General features: G+C 37.8%; 1 protein-coding gene across 9 annotated transcripts in view; it reads right to left on the bottom strand.

Moving 5' to 3' along the window:
* GPHN (gephyrin) overlaps window positions 1-22,370 on the bottom strand; it is a 296,958-nt gene that overhangs the window by 10,740 nt on the left and 263,848 nt on the right. For 5 of the 9 annotated variants that reach the window (XM_056345747.1, XM_056345748.1, XM_056345751.1 and 2 more), the window contains 4 exons: window positions 21,166-21,224; window positions 20,791-20,944; window positions 18,700-18,821; window positions 9,454-9,525 (listed from right to left, as the gene is read on the bottom strand). In XM_056345747.1, coding sequence (XP_056201722.1) covers window positions 9,454-9,525; window positions 18,700-18,821; window positions 20,791-20,944; window positions 21,166-21,224 — 407 coding nt within the window. The remainder of the gene's footprint in view (window positions 1-9,453; window positions 9,526-18,699; window positions 18,822-20,790; window positions 20,945-21,165; window positions 21,225-22,370) is intronic. The other 4 variants (XM_056345749.1, XM_056345752.1, XM_056345754.1 and 1 more) reach the window with 1 other exon arrangement.

The raw sequence follows: 22,370 nt of genomic DNA, 5'->3' as shown, positions 1-22,370 counted from the left end.
TCTAGGGTAATACAAGATCTTTTCCTTCTTAAGACTCCACACTGCTCTATTCAAGATCTGCAATCTCATTAAGGAAACACCACAGCATTTGGCACCTTTCTGTCTAAGAGCTTTGCAATGGGAACAGTGGGATACCTCAGGTCGCGGCTGAAGAACACTTAACACAAATGTCTACAAGTATGTGGTCTGCATAATAGTTAGCAATACAGATTATGATTTAGGTGAACTGACAGGGCTATATAAAGGGACCTGACACATGAAAATTAGTGGCCACCAAGCAGGCTGCAGTACTACCTGTCCGGCCTATTTGATGTGTGCAAAAATGGGAGGAAGGCTTCACTTCAAATTTTTATCAGTGAAAAGTGGGAGTAAATCCTTTGTTTATCTTCTCCATTAGAGGGCTCTGCAGCAAAGCCAGCTGCTCATCCACTTCATCTTGAAAAATCACAACCAGTTCTGTTCAAGCACCTATTTACCTTCACAAGAATCAGTATAAGGGGAGCTGTGATGTTCCTCCATACAGAGTATAACTGCGAAGGTGAAGGATAGAAGCTGAGCATATTTCAGTTGTGGTGTCTTAACTTTTTTTTTTTTTAAATCTATCTGTCTTCTAAACTGGAAACTTTGAAGTGGGCATATTACCTATCTAACAGCAGTACTGACGTTAATACAGAGCTTCAAGGCATGCAGTGGAAAAACTCAGTAATATAACTTATCCAAGACAAGGAATCCAAAAGAATTTCCAATATATTAAAGGCATGCTTTGCATTTAACATCTGTGAACTGACCAGAAGCTGACCAATTGCTGCAGCTGCATGTAATGTTCCTTCAACAGTACGTTTTTACTTTAATGATCCTGAAAGTTTTTCATGGGAGGCTGTTTCTTTGTAGAATGCAATTGAACGCATGGGCAATAATGCTAGTGACTGTATAAAGGTCTTCACCTGGAATACAGCACCTCAGTTAAATGCCACACTACAATCATGAAATGCCATAGTGGGTTACCAAGGCTTTGCAGGCTGTAAATGGCATGTAGGCTGTCCTTTGGGAACTTTGGCTGTGTTTAACTAAAAGACAGAATCACTACAGTTATTTTAGGGGTTTGAGCTGGAAATAGGAAAATTAGAAATACTATGCTGGCTGACCTTTCAGAGACTAACAGAAACTGTGTGTTTCAAAAGGTCTTGGAGAGAAAAATTGTTTCTGCTGATCATCCTGTCTTTGCCCATGGCTTAGTGAAATATAAGCAGCAGTTAGCATTATATGGTGCTGTGTGCACTACAATTTACATGACACAAGACTGTACTCCCTCACTGAGTAGATACTTCAAATGCATGCAGCCCTGCACACTCCTCATCTCATCTCTTCACCTGAGAGGAGTATCCTGGAGTATCCTCAAGTATCCTCTACCCTGGTTATGCCTTGCAGGCAGAAAGACTCAAAGCTTTCTCCACCACAGCCAGTAACTGATGCAGCATCTTCTTTGGCATCACAGTGTGGTTATCCTGCAAAACTTTTCTATTTGTCCTGGGTTACGTTGACTCCAGGACTGCATTGATTTGTGTGAGGTAGGCAACAAACTGCAGCAGAAAGAAGGGCAGATTGCTGGTGCCATACAGTAGGCTGTAATCAACCAGACAGAATTACACACTACCATTTTTTATAAGGAAACAGTGGCTGCAGATACTGTGTAATGCCTCAATTACTTTTGGTTAGGGTACTGGGGATCTTGCATACTCTAAATGGCTTGTAATGAATGGCTGAACTCTGTTTTCTTTAGGAAAAAATATAAAACATATGGACTCAAGCAAAACCATCTCCTCCTTTGTTCTTTAGGAAATAAGAGACATTTTCTCGGCTGCCCCTTCTGAAATCTCAGTATCATTTCATCCAAAAACCAGCACAAGTCCTCACTCGTTGTTGAAGGCAAGAGGAAAGCAAGTTGGCTACTGTCAGTGTCTTCTTCAGAACCAACTGTTTCATATTGATTCTCTAAGTAGTAATCTGTATGTAATAAGATATTGCTTAAGACTATTACAGAATTTGTAATAGGAAAAGTCTCTCAAGATCTAAGTATTCCTTAATCTGAAATGCAGCAAGGAATTCATTACACAGGTTGATACAGGCCTTTCTGAAGCTTGACGACAGTCAGACGCTCATGCCACTATTACTAGGCTAAGACTGCTTTCAGTATATTTTTCTCATTAGGTTGTGATGAGCCGAGGACCTTATCTGGAGCTTGCTCCAGGCTGTTTCATTTTATCTTGCTTAATTATTTGAAAGTTATTCATAGGTAGCAAGACCACCTGTCTGGGGACATCCTCATTCTGGATTATGAAGTGTGCTTGCTTTTGGTTGTGGTTTAAGAATAATGGAAAGAATAGTGAAAAGCAAATGAGTCTGTATTTAACCACTGTTAAATAGAATGGAAGTACTCCTACTTAGATACCAAACATATATATAGCTATGTGTGTTTTTATACATAAAATTACTTAAGAAAGGAAATAAAACCCAAACCCAAAATAAGCCCAAGCTCACAGCAGCTGAGGACTCAATTCACACCTTTGTTTATGAGAGTAGCACACCACTTGAATAGTTCAGCATACAGTTTTTTTATTACGTGCCATGTAAAAAGTTGAAGATTTCTGGATTTGGTGCATTTTTTCAGCATTTCCAGTATAATGACCTGTATAATATGCCCCTTTACCATCTGTATAATGCAAGAAGTTAAAAAATTCTACCACTCAAACTTTATACAACCAGTAGCACTGCATATCATCTTTAGATAGTTGCAAAATGCATTGAATTCTTCCAAAATGAGAGATGTGACAGAAATTTCATTGTAATAAACTGAATGATTATGCTGGTTTTGTTTTCATTCTGAAGAAAGGAGACATTTACAGAATTCCCTCCTTTGCAGAAGGCTTCTCTCTTTTTGCCATGTTTGGCACAATTTTTGTAACTTGGGTCTGTGTAAATTTCTAACCTCCTTTAGGCTCATAGTTCCATGACACTGCAATTAACACAAAACACTCCTTACAGGAGTCACCTGCTGTAATCTTCAATCAACACTGTAGCAAACATTTTCTTCGCTTTTAGTGGACTGTAATGCAGAGAGTTAATCATTCACATTTCATATTAACACATATTTGATCTAATCAGATAACAAGATATTACTTCTCATTTCATTTGTTGTATAACAAGGAGCAGCTTCTCCTTTGGACTGACAAGTAAAGGGAATAAATGATTTAAGACTATTAACTTCTGAAAGAACAGACAAAACTTTGGCATCTGAGCATAATGACATGATTGTTCTAAAAGGCCTGTGACAAATCACCATGAAGCTGAAAAATAACACTCACTGTCTGAGCAGGTACAAATCAGAAACTGTATTCTGAAGCCCTGGCCATTGCTAGGGGCAAGACATTGGATTAGCTAGACTAATGGTCCAGTTTACTACGATAAATCCTTTAAAATATCTTTCTAAAAGTGCTATTCTTGGATTTTTCCCCTTAATAGGCAGAACTGTAACAGGTGCTCAAGTATAATGGTGAATACCTTAATCAATATAAAGTAGATTTTGATGGGAAGTCTCATTTCCAGATGGCAAAACTATTCGTTTCACTTGGTGATTTTCAAAGGCAGAGGGAGATTATGCACAAGAAAGGAGTGTGCTTTCCTAACACGCTGCAATTTGTTAATAAAACATACTCTCTTTATGTGTCAGATCACATCCCACTATTTTGAAATACAACTAAGAAAATTTGTTCTATAAGGACTACATACAGTTTATGAAACTATTCATATAGGTAAGTAAGCACAGATCCAAACTTCCTCTCAAGACTAGAAATCCTCATCTACAGCAGACTGTGACTGTACAAGTATTGTGTGTATTGTACATATATTTTTGAATCTGCAGACATAATGCTTTGCATAAAGAGCCCATATACTTTTAAGTGTATCTCTATATTCTCTGCTAATTTTGCCAGTCTGGTAAACAGTGTATCTACTTTACTACTCAATTTCCTGACCCTCTTTTTCAGTTTTATGGAACAGAATGAGCAATACAATCTGGAAATTAGTTGGAGGGTACCTGTTGTATAGTGGCAGCAGCATGCATAGAATCCTGGAAGCAGATGCATGACATTGCAGTTGACATGCCACTTGATTTCATTAATTTGAAGACAGGGCTTGCAGAATAGCAGTGTATGAGAGTAGGAACACCTTCTGGATTCATGAAAAATTAAAAATCCTGATTATCAAAGCTAGTTTGTGGAAAACTGATATACAGCACTTGATTACTAAGCTGTCTTTGAACTGAAAAGATACACAGGAGCTTAAGAGTTTGAACAAGAAAATGGTGCAAGCCTCATTAAAATAGACATCAGCCATGCAGAAGAGTTTTTCCTTTATTGCTTTCAAAAGAAATAGCTACACGACAGTCAAGACCAAAGAATTCTGTTTTAAGTGCCATTTGAAGTACCCTAAATTACAGTGTAATTTTCTTTCAAATAGAAATCAACATCTGTTAATTCACTTCTGTTGATCCTATTGTTGTGCTTCACTGTCATTAATTATAAATCTGTCAGCCTTTGTGACACAACCCTTAATACCAGCAGTTTGATACGTGCAATTAAACTGCTCAGTTTTATAATTTAATTTAGAAAACAAGTAACAACAAATGGTGATCTGCATCACCTACCACTCTGCAGTAAAATGAGTGATTCCTGTAGAATTGAACCGTAACGTTTAGTTAGGACTGACTTATCAAGCCACTGCCACAGCACAAAATCGATAGTCCATTACTAATTTCCAGGACCACTTCCACCAAGTTCTTTGCCACGGTAGTCTCATTCATTCAAATTAACCTCATTACCTGACAGTCTTTTCCAGTCCTTGTTGTTCATTGCCATATACAGCTATTACTGCTGGGTGACTAATAACACTTGTGATTGTTGTACTCTTCTATGCATCAGCCCAGGCTCTTATAAACCCAGGTCTTCTGGAAACCTGTACTTTGCAGAATTTTGCAGAATTTGTGCATGCAAACCACCACATTTAGCACCTTAAACCCACGTGCTTTACAGATATATTTGACACAGATACAGAACGATATGCATGCACCATAATGCACCAGTTGCATGCAGAAGTGTCTACTGTGAGTACAAAAGCAGAGCTGGGTAACCTTTCTTGCCTACTGTTTTACTTTATTTGAAAGGATCTCAGGTAATTCAGTTATATGCTGAAATAATTACCCCTTCAGACATGATTCCTCACAAGATTCAGAGGAGCTACAGAGTCCTGACATGCAGTGAAACTGAAGTGCTAGCGGTGATCCTACACCAGTCACACTACAGATGAAAGGAGACCAGCTGCTCCTCTGAACTACAGCAGTTGACTGTACGCTTCAAAAGGCTATGTGCCGTCTGTAGGTACCCCGAGTTTAGCACATTTTGGCCACGCTCACACAAACTGGGAACAGTGATTTGTGCCAGTTTTGCATCTTATGAGGTCTCTTTTCTGCTAAACAGATGTCCCAGAAGAAAAGTTTTAACTAAGGTACTAGGACCTGCTAGAAGTTCCCCTTTTATGCAAAGATCCCAATCAAGCTTCTAGTTCATCAGAAAAAAGAGACACCTCCAAAACATCAATTTACCACAGTAAAACTTCCATCAAAAAACCCAGAGACTCTACTTATTGTAGTCAGACAGAGATCTCATCAAGCTCAATGACATTTCTGTTTGAGGAAAGATGGGATATGGATTTGATCCTTTATGATTAACTCTCATTTTTCTTCTTGTGCTCATTCAGTTGAAGTGACAGATTTCAAAATGAATAGATGAATGCAGCTAGGCATAAAGACAAAGTCTGTCACCCACTTCTCACCTCATGGCCAAGAGGAATATTTTGCATATCAGCAATTTGCAGGATGCAGAGTAGTGAGTAGATGCCATATTAATTTTAGCCAACTAAACCCCAGCTTCTGTAGAATGTAATATTGAATGTATTTCAATGTATTGCAACAAATATAATATGACTGAATGTCTGAATGTAATAGAAATACTGTGTTTTGACTAGTACGGCTTTTAAAGCAGAAGAAGATCCGGTTTTGATGATGTATGTAGGAACATATGGGCACTCTTCTGAAACTGTATTTGTTTCAAAATTCTCCAGTGTATTTCATCATGTTCTCATAAGGTTTCTTCCTTCTACCTTCTGTGGTATTTCCGTGGATCACTTTGAACAGATGCAGTATGTTTTCCCTAAGAACACAGGCCAGCTTGTGAGGAAAGCTGGAATAATTACAGTAGCTTTTGGCTTGTTCAACATGACCATGTAAGTTTTGTCTATCTGATAAGCAACATAAAAGAATCTGTCTTTGTTACTTTTTGCTGCTCCTTTAATTGATGCTACTGCGAATAAGAACACTATTTTGCATAGTATTCTTTTCAGTGCTACATTTATGAACTTAAAGACTTTGATTAGAGGTCTTCAACTCTTTTGCTGAAGTTACTATGAGATCTGCCTAATGCCTTCAACCTTTTTCTGATTCTGGGTGATAAAATATTTTACTCCACTGTTTTCATGTACTGTTTCAGAAGACTCCCACTCGTGTATATGCCAGAATGACAAAAGACCAGAGGGGTCAGAAAAAGAGATAGCCATGGGAATGCAACAGGAAAAGGTCCCATGTGGTAGAAGCCAGGTGCTTATGTACTGCTGAGCACATTCCTCCGTGAGGGCATTACACTGTTGATGGTTGGGTCCTGTATTGCATTCTTGTCTGCTGCTTGTTTACATTCATCTGCAAGCATTTGCGGGTGAATTGTAGTGATTTTTTTCATCAATGCTGAAAGCACAGGACCAAAGCTTTGATAACAGTTGTCTTCAGGTGCTGTGCCATTGTACTAACCTGTGAGTACTTTATCCACTCTAAATCCAAGCTAGTGTGTGTTCACTGAACATAAAAAGAAGCCTGAGATTAGGGTTATCGTTAATATATTATCCCTGGCTGAAGACAATGAACCTGATCCCAATACTTACTAGGAATCCATCAGTTCTCCCAACAGTTTGGATGGGATTCCACTCATTAAGTTAATAGCTTCTATTTTATCTTCCTTCTTATGAAGCGAGTGAATCTATATGGATTCACTGGAAAGTATTTACTTCTGGAGTGGAAAATATTCAACAGCTGTAGCTGGGTTGTGACTGAAGATTATACCACACAATACAATAATCAATGCCAAAGACATTGCTCATCAGTAAAGATGACAGTGCACTGCTGAGTCTGAAGGGTAAAAGTAGTTCTGCAATTACTTCTTCCAGAGCACTCCTGAAATATGAGAATTGGCTTATACTGACATAACTGAGAATAAAATATTATGATGGATGTAATTAGTGCCAGTTGCTTATACAAAGCAAATAGTATTACAAAATCTGACACATGGTGACATAGTATTGCTATCATGGAATTTCTTAACTATTATTTTTGCTTTAGCTTCAATTTTAAGAGTAAATTTGAAGTGATTTTTAGGTAAATTCATCCCCCCTGTAAACTGGTGGAACTGCTGTTGAACAACAGTAAGGATGCCTCTATGACAGGCAGAAATACAGTCCGTAAAGGTGATTCCTCAAAATGAAGGTTTTCTCCGCCTCTCTTTTTTTTTTTTTTTTTTTTTTTTTTTTACTTTTAAAGTCAACAGCACAGCACTGCCTTTTACAGAATCATAACTTAGGCACTTGGAAAAATGCTCGTCTCCAGAAGGAAAATGACTTGGAAGCCACAGGTCAGAGACAATATAAAAAGGCCTTTTAAAATTCCCTGTCATCAGCTATGTCTTAAATAGTTATTTTTTTGAAAATGTCAAATGAAATGTGACATGGATTTTGTTTACTAAACCATATGAAAAATTCTCCAAGAAGAGTAAACTACCGTTTATTAGAAATAAGTGAAGGAACAGAAAGAGAAACTTAGCCTGTTTGAGACCAGCAAGTTAATTTTTTGACAGCTGTTAAGTCAATGGAAGGAACCAGAACTTCATTTGTCTCTGCAATATTGGACTACATCCCTTCAAGCACAAAGATGTTTTTAGTGTAAGAAAAAGCCCATTGCATTTCCTCCTCTGGGAGCAGAAGCATTTTCTTACTGCCCATGCTTTGGGCAGCAAAGCTTTGTTCTAGGGGCTGTTTTTTGTTGATGCTTGCCCCAGAACTGCTTAGAAGAGCCCAAAGACTCAGTTAATGTGTCCTCTAGATTTAGACTGTTAGCAATATGTGAACTGACTTGTATGAGGTATTCCAAGTTGATCACCTGATGGTAGATTCCAGCTTCCAAGCAATTTCTGATAAAGCAGACAGACTACATCATGTTCCTCATGTTAAATCTAAAATGTTTTGAAAGCTGGTGGTTCTTGTAAGTTAATTACAGTTAAGTTTTTTTGGATGTGTAGAGTACAGTGTAAGATTCTAGTGGGTTGATCTCTTTAGTCAATTTAATGAGGAAAATGGTGATTTATGACAACTTGACTTCATGAACAACTGATTGCTAATAATAGACAAGCCATTTGAAGGCTAAGGCCATGGCAGATTGATTCAGTAATGACTGCAGAAACTTGTTTTTCCAATATGCCAAGTGAACTTTAAGCTATAACTCAACCCTTCAACTTTCTATTATAAAAATAATAACCTCAGTGCGGATCCTCACATGACTGGTTTTCAGGTACTGTTCTTTCATAGGTTTTTCATTCTTTTCTGTCCCTTTTTAATTTCTACAAGAATCAAAATATAGAAACTAATTTCTCTGTTTGTTAATTGAGAAAATGACAGGTGGTTTACTCTCATTCTGTTCTTGCTCCTGCCCCTTTGGCCTGTCTGTGATAGGAAGCAAGTTCTGTAAATTAATCTGTATTATTAAGCCACCCCCTAAGTAAGACCTAGTATATAACTAGTTGTACATGTATTTTGGAAAAAAAGCATGGTAGATAGTTTAAAGATTTCATGAACATTCCAGTTAGCCTGCTTTAGATATGAACAGCATGGTAATGGAAAAACAAGTATGCAGGTATGACTGAAAAGTCACAACAGTGACTTCCCTAAAGCTGTACTCCACTACTACCTTCAAGCAGACTTCTTCCTAATTTGTCCTATTCTTAGAAGGGAAAAGCCTTGATGGATAAAGATGCTTGCTGCTACTGATGAGTAATGTAAACATTCTTGGTATTAACAGAATTTTAATTTTATCAACATTGTGGAGCCATCTACGTCTACGGTGCACTGGTGCATAAGAACTTAACTGACAAGGCAGTATTATTTAATGGACAGAATAAACCACCATTTGCTTCTGTATGGCAACCATTCTGTGCTCCAAGCTCTGCACGGACAGACACCTAGTCGAGCCTGTCTGTGAGCATGCATGTGCCTCAACGTCCCAAGTGTTTTAAAAACAGTGCTCACCAATCTGGTAGGCCTGTCTCCGCAGTGTTCTGGAAGCTCTGTGTCCCTTCTTCTTTAAAAACATCTGGCTTCCTGAGGGTAAAGGAAGCAGAAGGGGTATAATAAAGAGCCAGGGAAGGAGAGAGGCTCCTGGGGTGAAAGGGATGCTCTGTGCCTAGCTGTGTCCCCCTTGGTAGCTCTGAGTATTCAGAATCATCAGAGGAAATGCTTCCTTTCTGCAAGGCCAGACAACAGGAGAGAAAGGAAGTGTATGGGAACACCTTTCTGTTATAGTTCGGACAGGCTTCTCACAAGGATGAAGAGAGAAGTTATGGAAGGATTTAGGCTCAACTGGGCATGCCAGCAATGCACAGTTCATTTTTCCTTGTGGAGTCTATGGAGAAAGTTCTTTACTCTTGACTTCACTCTTGCTTGACAAAGCAAAATGAAGTGTTAAACACCTGGACATTTGGGAAGGAGGACCACAGATAATGGGAAAATATTTGGAGATGGGCCACATTGAAACATTTTTACACACACTTCCTAGCTTCTTGTTCAGGAAATGGGTCTCAAGGCATATTAAATGTCACCTTCTTGACTACAAGGGGGAAAAAGCTTTATTTATCCTAATTTTATATCTCCATAGTCAATAAAGATGCCACTTCATTCATGAGAAGCTTCATACCCAGCTACCCTGCTCCAAGAGACAGGATTAGAAAAAAATGTCCAAACCTGAGAAAGTTACTGCTATCACAACCTTATTTAAAACAGTTAATGTTTTGCCATGAATTCCTATTTTATAAAGACAGCATTTCCTTTTACACACACTTCTTCCAAGTCAGTTTCACTGGGAAGAAATAATTTTTAGATAGTGTCCTTTCTAACAGAAATATGAAATAAGCCAAAATCTATGTTTTTATACTCTTAAGTGCAGGACAACTAAATGTAAAATGTAAAAAAAAATATCTTCATTTGGCATGAAGATTTATAAATGTCTCTTTTAAAAAAAACTAAAATGAGATGTTGAAGATTGCAATGGATCAGGTCATGAATTGTTGTTTTGCAACTCTTTCTTCTTTTCAGCTGGCTGGACTGTTAACAACAACAAAGTCAACCTCCCCCCCCAGCCCAGGCTCAGCTGATCCTGCACACGGCAGCTGCAGCTGTCATTTCGAAGATTACTTCTGGGCACACACAGATCCTGTCTGGCTGAGGAATGTGAGGAGAAGACTGGGCCAGTGTACCTGCACTATTGTTAAGCACGCACAAGCACAAGAACACTGCTAACATGAAATCTAAAATCCTCTTTATCACCTTGTAAATACATGCCTGGTTTCTTCTCATAGGTCATCACAGAAAGGGTCTGTCTGATCAGATGCGTACTACTGTTGTTTGGAATTCATGGGAAAATATTAAAGCTATTCAGGTTATAGGTTTAGATGTCCATTTCTTTCTGACAGTTTTCCCAAGGTAGCCTTTTCCTCAAATGGCTTCAGTCCCTCATTTGTTCTTCTATTCCTTGCTAGAGAACAAAGTCAGTCTGTTTCTTGAAATAAGGTCACTGTGTCAGGCAGTGACATATAAAAACTTTAAGACTTCATAAGTGATCCCAGCTTCTGGTTTACTCATCAACATTATGGACTGCAGTCTCAAAAATCAAGAACTTTTTCTATCAAGCTGCTAAACCCTAAGAGTACTCTCTCTCTCACAATGTTTTTCTTCAAGAAGGTAGACTGGAACTACAGATGTTTCTTATCAACACAATGTACACAGAGGTAAGGAAATCAGAAGCATCTTGTTGAAACTTCCAGAAAATTTCAAATTTGTTCAAGCATTGCATAGTAAAATAGCCAAAGTTCTGACTATCATTCTGTCTTTATAGACCACTGTCGCTGTGTTATTTCTCCTGCTACTGGTCTTCTGAGTTGGTGCTTCTACTACATACTGTCAATTAGTATAACATAAACATTAATTTAATTCCGTGAAGTAAGAGTTAAGAGATTATTTGTGACCAGGAGAAATAATTTCACTAATTTAGTCTGATTTGGTCTTTAACACAGTCTGGGAACCTCCCTGAACTTGCTTCTGTTTGAACCGTAGATCACATTTAAATAAATATCCAATCTTGCTTTGAAATGAGTATCTATCAAAGCATTTGATATAGTTTGCTAACACCTAATTACTTTAACTGTTAAAGTTATGCTTTATTTGCAGTCTGAATTAGTCTAATATTCAGCCACTGCTGCTGAAATAGAAACTTTATTCGAAGTTTATTCTCCATGAGGCTCAGTATTACTGGAATGTAATCAAGTCATCTTTCTAAGAATATCTTTGTTGAACTGAACAGCCTGAGTTCTGATTCTGTTGGAGTACATGGTCTGTCTTTCAACCAGTTAAAAAATCCAACAGTCCTCCTCTGAATGCTAAAAAACATACCGTTGTCATCTTGTCCAGGGAATACAAAGGTACGGCCACAAATAACCTTCCAATTTTACAGGAGACTTAGCTCTTTATACATATGCTAGAACTTGTATTTAGCAGATTACTTGCTATGATTTTTGAATCTTCTCCCGAATCTTTACTTCTCACAATATAATCCTACATCTTGTAAATTTCACTTACATTCCTTAGACCTACATATAACATTTCATACTTGGCTGCATTAATAATATACCAATAACCAGTTTTCTAAGTGATTCATATCACTGACACAGTGGCCCGTTTTCAACATTCACCACTTCTTTCATCATTTTGTACCTACTGCATTTATTAGTTTTAATTATTTTGTTCTAGGATATTAATAGTAAAATTTCAATCCTCAAAAATTTCTCAGTGACTTGGAAAGCCAAATTCTGATATATAATCTAGATATTAAGAAGGTTGTAAGTCATTCAAGTCAATGATATTTTGGGCCCTAGAGACTGAAGTTCTCTTGTAAACAGAACTTATGTCTCCAAGTATTTTTTTAAATGTTAATATGTGCCTCAAAAATACAGTACAGTAGTTTTTATTTCCCTCCAGCAAATACAGTTACAGATTCCCTCTGTTTTCAAATATAGGAGTATTTGCATGGTATTCTGTCCTCTTTGTGATTTGCTGTTCAGTGTCATGTGGTACTACTGGGCTGTGATTCTATAGATGCTAATTCAGAAGAAAGTCCATGCTTGTGTTGAGGACAATTAGGAGAATGACATATTGTTGTGCATTAGCTTTGCACTTGTCACCTCTACAACATGAAATTTTATTAGCTGTCAGACTACGTAGTTTGCTGCCGCTACAGAAGATCTCCTTGGACTTGCACTGCCCCATTTCACAAGTTCTTTTTTTCATCTCTGTTTCAGCTCACGTTTCTTTGTATTTTCTGAATATGTACATTAGATGAGATGACTCGTCATATATAACAACTTATTTGAAGTTTGCTCTAATGATTATCAAGAGTTGTGACAGATATTAAAAATTCCTGCTTGAAAAGCAGAACATTATTGTTGACAGGACACAATGACAGAGAGGACCTCCATACCTGAATCACCTTCAAACCGTTACCCAGTGTACCTGGATTCATTAGGCTATGATCACACTTAATACCACCACCATTCTTTGAGCAGATCTAGAACTGAAGTCACTTCAGCAAAAATGAGTATCGTGACATTTAAGGCCTTTTCTCTAACAAGCCTTTTCCTGCAGCCATTTGTTAAATGATACTACTACTGCTACTAATTCTGTTCACAGTATCTTTGATTGTACCCAAGCTGCTGCAGGGAGAGGTCAGGATTCTGTGGCTGAATTCTACCTATAACTCATATTCTAACTCATACGATGATATATGTCATGTTGATATTGCATGAGAAATTTTAGAGTTACAGCAGTTTCCCTGTTCTCCCTCCACTCCAGATGTTCCATCTGAATTATAATACAGGTAATTACATGCAACCCACACAAGTACAAAAGATTTAAAGCTCTTTTTGGATGGCAAACATAAAATTCAACCAGACTAAATCCTTGAGTGAGATCTTAGTATCCCTTCCAAAACATGAAGGGACTCTTTCAAAGCCTTTTTTTTTTTAGGGATATCATGGTGTAATGCTGTCGCAATAGCAAGTGTGATTTTTAATGGGTTTACCTGTCACTTAGGAGCTATATCAAACAGTATGTCATAAAAGAGGTATATAAATGAGAAACTAATAATTTCTGATGTAGAAAAGCCTTCATATGCTACTGATTTTATAAATCTTCTGATAATTTTTTAAAGGAAGTGAGCATATTATGTGAATTGCCTAAATTTGTTCTCCTAAGGAGAGATATTCTTTCTCTCCATTGTGAAATCACAGGCTTATAAATGAAAATGCAGTTAATGTTATACACACCTCTAAGAAAAATGATAAGGGAATTAGAAATGAATGCAGAGAAGGGGAAAACACACTCACGTAAACAAAGGTAAAAACAAGAGGAAACCGGATACATTACACGCATGATCAAAACCCTTCAGCAAGTTTAGTAACAGAGTCTCTCATAGAAGGAAAACTGTCAAAATGGAAGATGGCTTTCTAAAACAGAGGCTCACGCTCTAGCAGATTTTGCTAGGGCTAAACTTTACAGCCTTAAATAAACAGCGGATACAAAGAACAACACAAATGAAATAATCAGACACAAAAATGTCCTGATAATTAACAGAGTTCTACAGATCAGATCAGAGATATAACCCTTGTTTTTATCAGAGGTTTCCAAAGAACCAAATAATTTCACAGGCTATACATAAGCAAAGGAAGTGAAACTAGAAGCCTTTTCTACTTGGTCTTGTTATATGAGACGACACTCATAAGTACGTTGGAACACCAGTTTTAACTGGCCAGTTGTTTTTGCAATTTTAGCAAGTGATGCTGTGATTCAATCAAAGATGTAAGACACAATAGTTAGAACAATACCAGAAGGGTTCTTCCTTGTTTTGTTTCACATTTGTTTCTTGTGTTTGGAGCAGTTCTGGAAATGGAGTATCTTCCATTTCCACCCAGAGGTGTGTCCTTTTCAAACAGCTTGTTTTTTACGGGCTAAGAACACAAATAGAGACAATCTTGGCTTCCAGCCAGACATAACTTCAGCTGTATCATGTTTTCCAGTTTGTTTGTTTTTTCTCCTATTGCTTACTTCTAGGATTTTAGGTGTAGATTTTATCTATGTGTTTTGGACTTGCTGGTTTTAATTAAATTTTGAATATTGAGTCACATATACAATTTATGAGAATGGAAACAAATAATGACAATCTCAGAAATTGTTAACATGCTCCAAAAAGAAATAAATATTAATTTCAGTTGAAAATACAAATATAGGCCAAGTGAAACTCGAGTGACCAGTTCAAAATGTAACTTCACATACGATTAATGTGCAAAGGTGTTTTTAAAGTGGTCCTAACTACTCTGCAGACACCCATGACATTCCACAGGCTTCCCCACCCTTTCACATTCTCTGCTGGAACATGTTTATGTGTATCACAGTCCTGGGCTTTGAAGCAGCTGGACAATTTATCTTCTTACCTAAACATCTCTGAGTGAATCATATTCTGAAATGAAATACAGGAACCTTACCTCTAAGTTTGTCTTTGCAAATACTACTCTAAAACAACTTTCATGCTTGAAAATTAGCTCTGTAAATATGACTGACAGTATTTCCATGCTTGTTAAAAAACTTGACCTGTTACAGCAATAGTAATAACTCAGCTGTGCTCCCTATACGGTGCTCTCTCAAACTCTATTCAGTGCTTATAGTATATAGCAAGTGACACTCCCAGTAAAATGCAGTAAAAATTTCCTCAATGTAAAATGTATAAACAAAAAGAAATAGAAAAAACCCCTCCAAATCTGAAATATGGGAAGGGAGAAATATATTCAGTGATACATTCAAAGAAAAAATCACAAGTTTTTAATTTTCCCTTCTGAAAAGTATTGTTTGCCAGTATTTTTACCTCACCTGTAGGTATTGCAGGCATATAAAATCTTTCTCTTTTTCACTGTCTAGCTACATATTATACATACACAATAAACTGGACATATACATGAGCATACACACACACAATCTATGGTTTAACTCCAGTAAACCATACAACAGACACTGATGACTTGTTCATCTTTTCCATAAACATGCTAACTTGTGAAAATTGTACCCTTTGTAAGACCTCTCTGGTAAGTCTCTTGCATTTTTCAAGTGCCATGGTACTCTATCGAATCAGTCGCTTTAGTCCGAAAGATATATACTAAATATTTGTATGGGCAACATTCTCTTACTAGCTTTATTACATAAATAATATGTATGGTTAGAAGACTTCTAAGACGGAATCCTGGTATCAGGTAGGGAAGATTCTTGGCTAAATCAGCAGTACTGAATTACTCTTTCAAAACTTCCTGCAAAGTACAAAATCATTCTAAAATTGGATGGTCATTATAGCTATTCTATGAGCTAAAGTAACTGCCTCTGCAGAAATAACTCCCCAAGCATGAAACCAAGTTTAAAAAGAACTCTTACCACCTTTGCCAAGGTAATACTATCTCAAGACACAGAGAACATACTAATAGCAAGGATCCAAAAGTATCAACCTCACTCATAACTTAAAGCAAAGCTGCAGACACTTGTCTACCTTTGATACATTTGTTCACTGTCTGGTTTCCAGCTAGCATCCAACTAGTAAAAAAGGGTCACAAAACATACTTGTAAAAAATATAGGAAAGTAAAATATAGAAAAGTAAAAAAAAAAATCTATCAGGCCTGAACTCTCACTAGAAGACAGACATTGAGGTGCTGGAGCGTGTCCAAAGAAGAGCAACAAAGCTGGTGAAAGGTCTGGTGCACAAGTCTTGTATGAGGAGCTGCTGAGGGAACTGGGGTTTAGCCTGGAGAGGAGGAGGCTCAGGGAGATCTTACTGCTCTCTACAGCTGCCTGAAAGGGGGTTGTAGGCAGCTGGGTGTCAGTCTCTTCTCCCAAGTAAGAAGTGATAGGACAAGAGGAAACTGACTGAAGCTGCACCAGGGGACGTTTAGACTGGGTATTAGGAAAAATTTCTTCACCAAAAGGGTTGTCAAGCATTGGAACAGGCTGCCCAGGGAGGTGGTTGAGTCACCATCCCTGGAGGTGTTTAAAAGACATGGAGATGTGGCACTTAGGGACACGGTTTAGTGGTGGACTTGGCAGTGCTAGGCTAACAGTTGGATTCAATCTTAAAGGTTTTTTCCAACCTAAATGACTATGATTCTGTGATTCTAAAATTGTTAGATATTGATTACTGAGGGCTTTCAAGATTACATATCTTCACAGACACTCCATGCCTAGGGGTCATAGAAAAATTCCTGAAGGCAATGGAGAACACAGCTATAGTTTTGCACAATGACCTTAAATTAAACTCTCCATTTGACGGTGTTGACTTCACAGCAAATTTGAGACTATATCTATTTGGTTAAGACAAGGCTATAAAGAACAAACAAGCTCTAGGTTCTTATTTTGCTGCAGGGACTACAAGAAGGATGTTCAGGGAAAGCATCTTTGCCATTGGATTAACCCACTGCTAATAATGACAGCATGTAAACTGATAATGTTGATGACAGTAGCAGTAACTTTTGGTCATGCAGGTGGCAAAAAGTTCCACCTCCAGTATTTTGTTGGAGAAAAACCCTGCTCACCTTCCTTTTATGTAGAGATGACTCTGAGGAGCTGACAGCCTTTTTGCAGCTGCTTTCTTTTTTCTCAGATACGTAAATCTAGAACCTGATCTCTGGATATAATAGTTTTATTTGAGAACTTCGCTACCTATGTTTTAAAGTCTAAAAAGGTCCTTACAATACAGAAAACACCCTAGAGATCCAGGACATTTAGATACCATTCCTGGAAAGAACGGTCTCATAAGTTTAGACTCTGTTTGCATGAAATGACCACTTGAAACTGGAAGCATTCACGGGCAGGAGGTTTTTGATATTTATTGCTATTTGGAACAGCAACTGAGTTTTGCTAGGCCAAAGAAGCAAAAAGGATGCCTGGATGCAATAAGAGTATCCAGAAGGGTTTGCTTTCCCTAAGACCACAACAACTGCTGTGGTTGCTGTGTGTCACGTTCCTTGTATGAATACCTCAAATACAACTGCATTTCCTGGGGTCACCGTTCAGGTTGGTTCACATATTGTAAAACCACACAGTGGTTGGCCCTTTTATATATTTTCTGTCAAGCTAGTGATGTTTTGTATTGAATTCTGCACTAGAAAAGACTGGTTTTGAAATTAGCTGTTCCCTAGCAGCAACTTTGTCTCCCTGCTTGGGAATTTCATCATCAATCAATGTGAAATGTGGGTGCTAAAACTCACTGTTTCTCTTTTTCTTCTTCTTTCTGATATGGCCTCACTTTTAACTACTCACAAGGAACAACCCTTTTTCTCAAAGAGGTGGAGGTGAATCTGAACAACTCCCTATCAAATCACATCTTTCAGTTGGTTTGATACCTAAAATGAGAAACAAGAAAGCCTGTTCAAAGCCTCTGGGGCTCAATAAATTGAGGAAATACATTATGCTGAGAAACTCAAGCCATGGATGACAGGCACTGCTCAGTCTTGCAAAGGACAAAAGTCTGAACGCTTCAATCACTTATCCTAGGGCTCTCAAGAGGAGATGTGACTTCACTACCATTGGGAAACAAGGTGCAATCACTGTCAGAGGAATGGAAAGACTGATCACAGGATAGTACTCTGTGGCAATCAAAGTAGAGAGACGAGTAAAGGAAAAAAATAAATTGATTCTTTTAAATCCTTTGACATATTTCTGGAAATGTTCAGCAACACCCAGCAGTGGCGCCTTCCCCAAAAGACAGTTACTCAGAATCTGACAGAGTTTTATACTCTGAATTAATTTTGGCACTGAGAGAAACTTTCCTTCTCCCTTTATTGGATCAGAAAAAAGTATAGTTGCTGTAGAATTGCCTCCTCTTACGTGAATTAAGAATGGTGCTTGTGACGATACTGCAGCAATAAATTCAATTTGCAGCAGTAACATGTTTCAACAGAGGCAAAACAGTATAAACACCATTCAATAAAAAATTTATCAAATGATTCCTCTTAATACTAGAATAGACTTATTTATTTCTCTAATGAAAAGGGTAAAATGTCTTCAAGATATGCCCTGTCACAACACTGTGACACTTGCAATGACTGACATTTTCTCTGATATTTCTTTTTTCCATGGATGCATAAAGTGCACCGCATGAATATGAAGTGACATCTTTACTAACATGTGGTACTTACTTATCTCCTACAATTCCCAAGTTGATTGTTGGATACCCGTGTTCCTGGATTGTAGCTAGGAGAGTTGAACGGTTACTGTCCCGAATCTTCCCTGGCAAAAGGTCATCTTCAGGATTCAGTAGCTGTAAAACCAGAAATACACTCAGTTGGTCTCCTTGGAATACTGTGCCTTTACACAAGTGGGAATTTTCTTCTTCATACTGGTCAGGATATTCTTAGACACCATATATATCATAAAATATATGTGTAAAGTGATTTAGTGAGTTTAAATTAATATGATACGTAATGTGCTTGTTTAGTCCAATCCTCCACACTGCTTTGTTTGTTTCTATTGGTTCACATCTGCTAAACTTTTCTCCTTACTAGTACCTGGCTTCTAATCTGAAACATTAGAAATCAAAACACAAACTTTTAAGTTTTCAAGTTATTGATTCTATTTAAATAGTTTTAAAGGAACCTCAATGATGTTGCTAACCAGATTTAAAGGTATTAAAAGAAATCTTGTAAACATTGTTTACTTATCAGTAAAGGTGTTTTTTAAATACAACAATCTGTATGGAATAATAGAAGCTTAAAGCTTGGTTCTCCTATCAATTACTGTTTTGGATGAAAAACTTTGTCTCAAGACAGTATTATGGCAAGCGCCTTACATGTGTCATATTTTGGAAGTTAAACTGTAAAACACACATATATAAACACATGTTTTATATAATTAGGAATTCTTTTGTAGAAAACAGAAGGACAACCAATGCTGTCAGGAATTAAAATAATAGTAATACTGATGCTGATGATGTATCTGTCAAAATTAGAGCAACGGTATTAGGTAGTAAGGTAAGAATAATCAGAAGTGGAGCATGGCTAAACTTTGATGCTTTGGTTAGCAGCTCTCTTTCTGTGCAGATTTCCATAGGATGTTTACAAAACCCACTGTGCAGGATCTTTTTTAACACAATACAAAGAAGAGTTCTCACATCAGTAAAAAACCCTTTAATGACACACAAGAATCTTCTGTCATACAGAAGATACTGTTCAGAAAATCATCACCTGTAATCCTTGTAGCAGTTTGGATTTGTTCTTTGCTTAGCGGTACATTTCCTGCACGACACACCCTGTCTGTGTTGTGCAATCTGGCAAGATTCTGTCCCAGCAAGGCTGGTCTCAGCCACCCATAGTACTCAGCAGTCAGAAAGTAACCTTCACCAGGGTTTTGGAAGTGGCAAGGGCACCACCAGATGACAAAATTAGAACTATTTAAAGTTTCCAAAATCTTTCAAAATTCAACATATCCAAGCTGTATGAGAATACAGCTACTGGGTTTATGTTTGTGTCTGGATTTCAAAAAGTTTGTCTCAAAGGACAGTCAAAACTGTAAGTAAACTTCATGCGGTCTTTAAACCTCAAACGGACATTACCTCAATACACAAGTTCTTTTGTTTTTGCTTTTCTTATTCTCTTTCTGTCCCATGGCAGGAGGGAATGAGCGAGCATAGTTGCTGGACAGGGTCGACCCACAACATATGTAAAATTAGTAAATTAAGTTAATCTTGAATGTGATTTTTCTGATGTAGATAAGACAAAGCAATTAGAAAGCTTGTCTGGAGTTCTACCAACAGGAGACTGGATTCCAGTGTGTGCTACTACTAAAAAAAAATGCAAAGGCAAAATACTACAGCAAGGCATTTGGTAGTACTACTCAGTTTTCAAAGACAGGTTATCTACCATTCATGCTGCAGCTATAGAGGAACGCTGCTCAAAAGAAATTACTCTTCCAGTCATGACTGGCAGTATGAATTACAACCCTGACTACTCCACAGGTCCTCCCTTGCTGGCAGGAGGAAAGCAGCTAGCACGTGGTTGGACACGTTACCAAAATTTTGGCAAAGACAGTGTGCGAGACTTGTGAGAGAGCCCTCAAGGGAGAAAACATGAGCAGCTGATTATGGGTTGATCACTTACAAAAATGCCTCATGTCAACATGAGTTGCAGCTCAAAAAGTAAGTCTACTTGGGAATAGGGTAGAAGTCACTATCTGAAATGCTGTCCTCAAGAAAACAGCAATTTAGACCCTGATTCTAAACATACTTTTCTTACCTCATTCCCTGTTGACATGACTGCAACCACTGGAAACTTGTTAACTTCTACTTCGGTTACTCCAACAGTTGCTAAGAGACCAATCTCAGACGGACCCATGTGGGTTCCTTTAGCCAGCACACATTCACCTCTTTTAATGTCATGTCCTATAGGTCTGAAAATCACAGCACAGAAAAAAACGAGAGAAACCCAGAATGAGATTGAAAGTATCTCTCCTTGATTGGTCCTGCCCCTGGTGAGCAGCGTCCAGGGATGTTTATTAGCCAGATTGTCAAAATGTCAGTACTAATGGTTAAAAAACGAGTACAGAAATCACCAGCCCTTCTATTCCTTACAAAGATATTTTATTGTTTATAAAGTAGGCTGTTTACAGACCTGATATCTTGGCCTGGTCGAGCCTGCACCAGGATTCGAACCTCTAGTTCTTCAGTGCCCTATAAAAACAAGGAGATCAAACGCGGTCAGCTGGGCTATTCAAAGAAGATTAATCAGCTTTAATTTCTCAGAAGACTACACAGCTTAAAGCACTCGTTACCCTGAGACCTTATGGTTTAAGCATCATCATCGTTCTCCTGATCTGTGTGTCAAGATTTTAATACAGTGTGTGCTAAAACTGAACGGCTTTATAAGAAATTCTCTCTTTGATGAGCACAGCAGGGAAGGACCAGCACTGAATACATAGTTTTACCGTCTTTTTTTTTTATGATCCCTGTGTTTATGTACCTTTCCTATGTTATGTCCTATGTTTGTCTGTTGACCTGCTATACCAAGTGGATTCTTTCTACTCCTCTCAGCCAACTTGATAGGCTCAAACAGTTTCAAAGATGGCATTTCAAAAGGACCACTAGTCTGACAGGCAATATGCCACTACATCTGCAGAAAGGTGGGAAGAAGCTGTATGTTCCGGAAGAAGCTATACGCTCTAGTTGTTTCAGGATTTTCACATAGATTCCTGTAGTGGAAACTCCTACTTGAGAGCTTTGTACAAACCAGGAAGAGGCTTATTCATCACATTTATTCACTGTGAACAAGAAACAGTGGCCTGAAAACCCTGATGCCTACTTTAATGTTTGTGTTTACTCCTTCAGAATTTCAATGGTTTGGTGACTCATTCAATGCCAATAAATGGCACATGACCTATATTGTTAATATTTAATTTATAAGCCCTGGAAGTGGTTGATGATACATATGCATTTGAGATAGTGCCAGCCTGTCAGTAGCACTAATTTACACTTAGGCTGGAACAGATTTTGTTTTCACATTATCATGTAGTGCTTCATACTTTAAGTACCTCAAAGTTTTAAATCAAGCACTAATATTACAAGACAAACAAGGCACGTCATTGTAATTTGGAATTTTTACAGGAACGATAGTATTGTATAGGACACTGGGACTTGTCTCTTTTCTTACAGTTGATATGGACTGCATTTTCTGAGTTCAAACCAAGTGCTTTACACTAAAGGCCCCACAGTTAAAGTTAATGAACATGTTACAGATTGTGATTCTGTTTACCTACTGTGAAAATGGATAAATTTAAACCCCTGAAAACCAGGAAATGACTAACAAAAACATCAACCCTG

This window comes from Falco biarmicus, chromosome 7, assembly GCF_023638135.1.
Source record: "Falco biarmicus isolate bFalBia1 chromosome 7, bFalBia1.pri, whole genome shotgun sequence".
NCBI classification, from domain to species: Eukaryota; Metazoa; Chordata; class Aves; order Falconiformes; family Falconidae; genus Falco; species Falco biarmicus.
This window is presented reverse-complemented; position numbering and strand designations above follow the sequence as displayed.